Below are 2,500 nucleotides of genomic sequence, written 5' to 3' on the forward strand. Positions count from 1 at the left end.
TCCCCTCTCTGTCTACTCCTTCCGTCTCTCTCCTATATCCTTCCCCTCTCCCCTCCCCTTCTCCCATCCCTTCGTCCTCCTCTCCTCCTGCGACGGACACAGGAGGACCGAGGCAGCAGCTCGGCCGACCGCCAGCGCGCACATGACGACCAGCCATTTTGAAATCTCGCCGGAGCAATTACAGTCATAAATAATCATCGGAGCGAGCGTGCGATCCGCCACGTTGAAAGCGCCTGGTCATCTGCCTCTCGTAATTACAGGGTAAGGGATGCTGGGCTGACAAGGCACCGAGGCAGGGAGATGCTCTCTTAACGGTCGCACGGCAGGAGGCGGGGAGGGGACGAGGGGGAGGTGGGATAGGGGAGGGCGATGGAGGGGAGGCGGCCAGGGGGAGAGGAAATGAAGAAAGAGAAGAGGGAAATATAGGAAGAAAGGAAGGTGAGGAGTTCATAGAAATAAATATGTACTGACAGTAGCAGAACAAAATTAGATTGAAAAAAAAGTAAAAAACAACAATAATATGAAGAAAGGAGAAAGGATCAGAAAAGGAAAACACAAAGGGAGAGGAAGAAATGTCGAACGAGAGGAAAGAAAATTCAAAGATAAAAAATAGAGACTACTGTAAATAACACTATCCCATAATTGACGGAAAGCTGAGGGATCATTCCAAGCCCGACGCGACTCTCCATCTGAAGCACTGTTTACACAAACAATATTTTCCTGTCCGGGGAAGATAATTATTCACCCTTTAGGCTCGATCCGCGCCGAGGGAGAGGGGGAGCGAGGGCCGAGAGGGGGAAAGAATATAAGGGGGGAGGAGAGAAAGAAGAGGGAAAGAGAGAGAGAGAAAGAGAGGGAGAGAGGAGTCACAATATTGTCAGAACGTTCCGTCACGTGCAGCTGGTGGCCGTAACGCCGCTGTACCAACACTTCACGAGCCCTTGCGTTGGGGGCAGCGGCCTTGCCCTAACACTAGCCTCTTGCTCGATCCCACGGGACCTGCTACGCCCAAAACACCCCAGTAAAAAAAAAGAATGAAAATAAAAATGTCTACGATAAAACAAAAAAAATACGGAGCAAAAATAAATCAGTCCCAAAGCGCCCTCCTCACGTACGTCTCCAAAACCAATAAAACGCTGGAGACCGAATCTCGAGGCTACACAATCTGTTCTCGCGGAGAGGAAATTACGGTCCCGAAGCCCTCGACCTCATGAGGGTCCGGCGGCCGAGTGTGCCAAAGGGTTGAGCAGATATTATGTGTGTGTGAGTGACGTGGAGAGAACACTCGAGAGTTGACTGTCAAGCGCGAGTGAATAGAATAGCAGTCAGACGCCATTGATGGGATAGAATTTTAAGAGTGACGTTCCGTGTGTGGTAAAAAAAAAATGTGGGCGAAGTAGAGCAGAGTAAAAGGAGAAATGGACTGTGAGAAGACGCATATGTATTTGTAGCCTACAGATAAATATATGAATAGATAGACAAACAGATAGATAGACATATATAGAAAAAGAGACAATAACAGACAGAAAAGAGAAGAGAGAGAGGGTCGGAGGAAAGGATCAACGTATATTAAATAGTTAAAAAAGAGAACTAAAATGGAACAAAACCCTTAAGAAAACAGAAAGAGAGAAAGACAACTAAAAAAGAGAAAACCCCAATATATAAACACAAAAGAGAATAAATAAAGAAACGAAAACAAAATATATATATAGAAACAGACAAATCAGACTTCAAAAGAAACAAACACCACCAAACGGTTTAAAGCAACAACAACAAAAACAACAGCAACAGCCTCAGCAAAAGAACATGCCACTCACCATCCTTGTTCATGCCGGCCTGAATGCACTTGGACAGCCTGCAAGCGCGACACTGATTTCGATGCGTCTTGTCCACCAGGCACCCTCCGTCGGCCTTGCTCTTGCACACGTACTGGCGCTGGCGGCGGATCGACCTCTGCAACATGGAGGGGAGGAAATGTCATTTTTGCGTTCGTAATTATCGTTATTTATTTCATTGTTGGTGATGTTGGTGAGGGATGATGATAATGACATATCAAATATGATTGTGGGGGTTCTGAGAGTCACAGGAATATTCATTATCTTCATTCTTATTATGATTTTATTTTCGTTAGTCATGATGATAAGGATAATAATAACAATGACGACGATAAAAATAATAATTACGATAGCTATAACAATAATAATGATGAAAATGATCATCATCAGTAGTATTTGCAGTTGTAAAGATAAAATAATAATAATCATTATTATTGTTATTATTATTGTTAGAATTATTATTATTACAGAGAGAGAGAAAAAGAGAGATACAGAAACATAGAGAAAGAAAAAAAGAAACAAAAAGGGAGCCAGGAACGCACCTTGAAGAATCCCGCACATCCGTCGCAGGCGAAAATCCCGTAGTGCTTCCCCGAAGAGTGGTCCTGACACACCTTGCAGGGGATGTCGTACAAGATGCGACCTGGAGGAGAGGAGAACGAACG

General features: G+C 44.6%; 1 protein-coding gene across 1 annotated transcript in view; it reads right to left on the bottom strand.

Annotated features, from left to right (window-relative positions):
* Window positions 1-2,500, bottom strand: part of LOC125041351 (nuclear receptor subfamily 2 group E member 1-like) — a 6,505-nt gene that overhangs the window by 3,361 nt on the left and 644 nt on the right. The window contains exons 2-3 of the mRNA XM_047636236.1: window positions 2,378-2,478; window positions 1,818-1,953 (exon numbers count right to left, since the gene is read on the bottom strand). Of these exons, the coding sequence (XP_047492192.1) occupies window positions 1,818-1,953; window positions 2,378-2,478 (237 nt within the window). The remainder of the gene's footprint in view (window positions 1-1,817; window positions 1,954-2,377; window positions 2,479-2,500) is intronic.

The sequence above is a fragment of the Penaeus chinensis genome, chromosome 3 (genome assembly GCF_019202785.1).
Source record: "Penaeus chinensis breed Huanghai No. 1 chromosome 3, ASM1920278v2, whole genome shotgun sequence".
Lineage (NCBI taxonomy): Eukaryota > Metazoa > Arthropoda > Malacostraca > Decapoda > Penaeidae > Penaeus > Penaeus chinensis.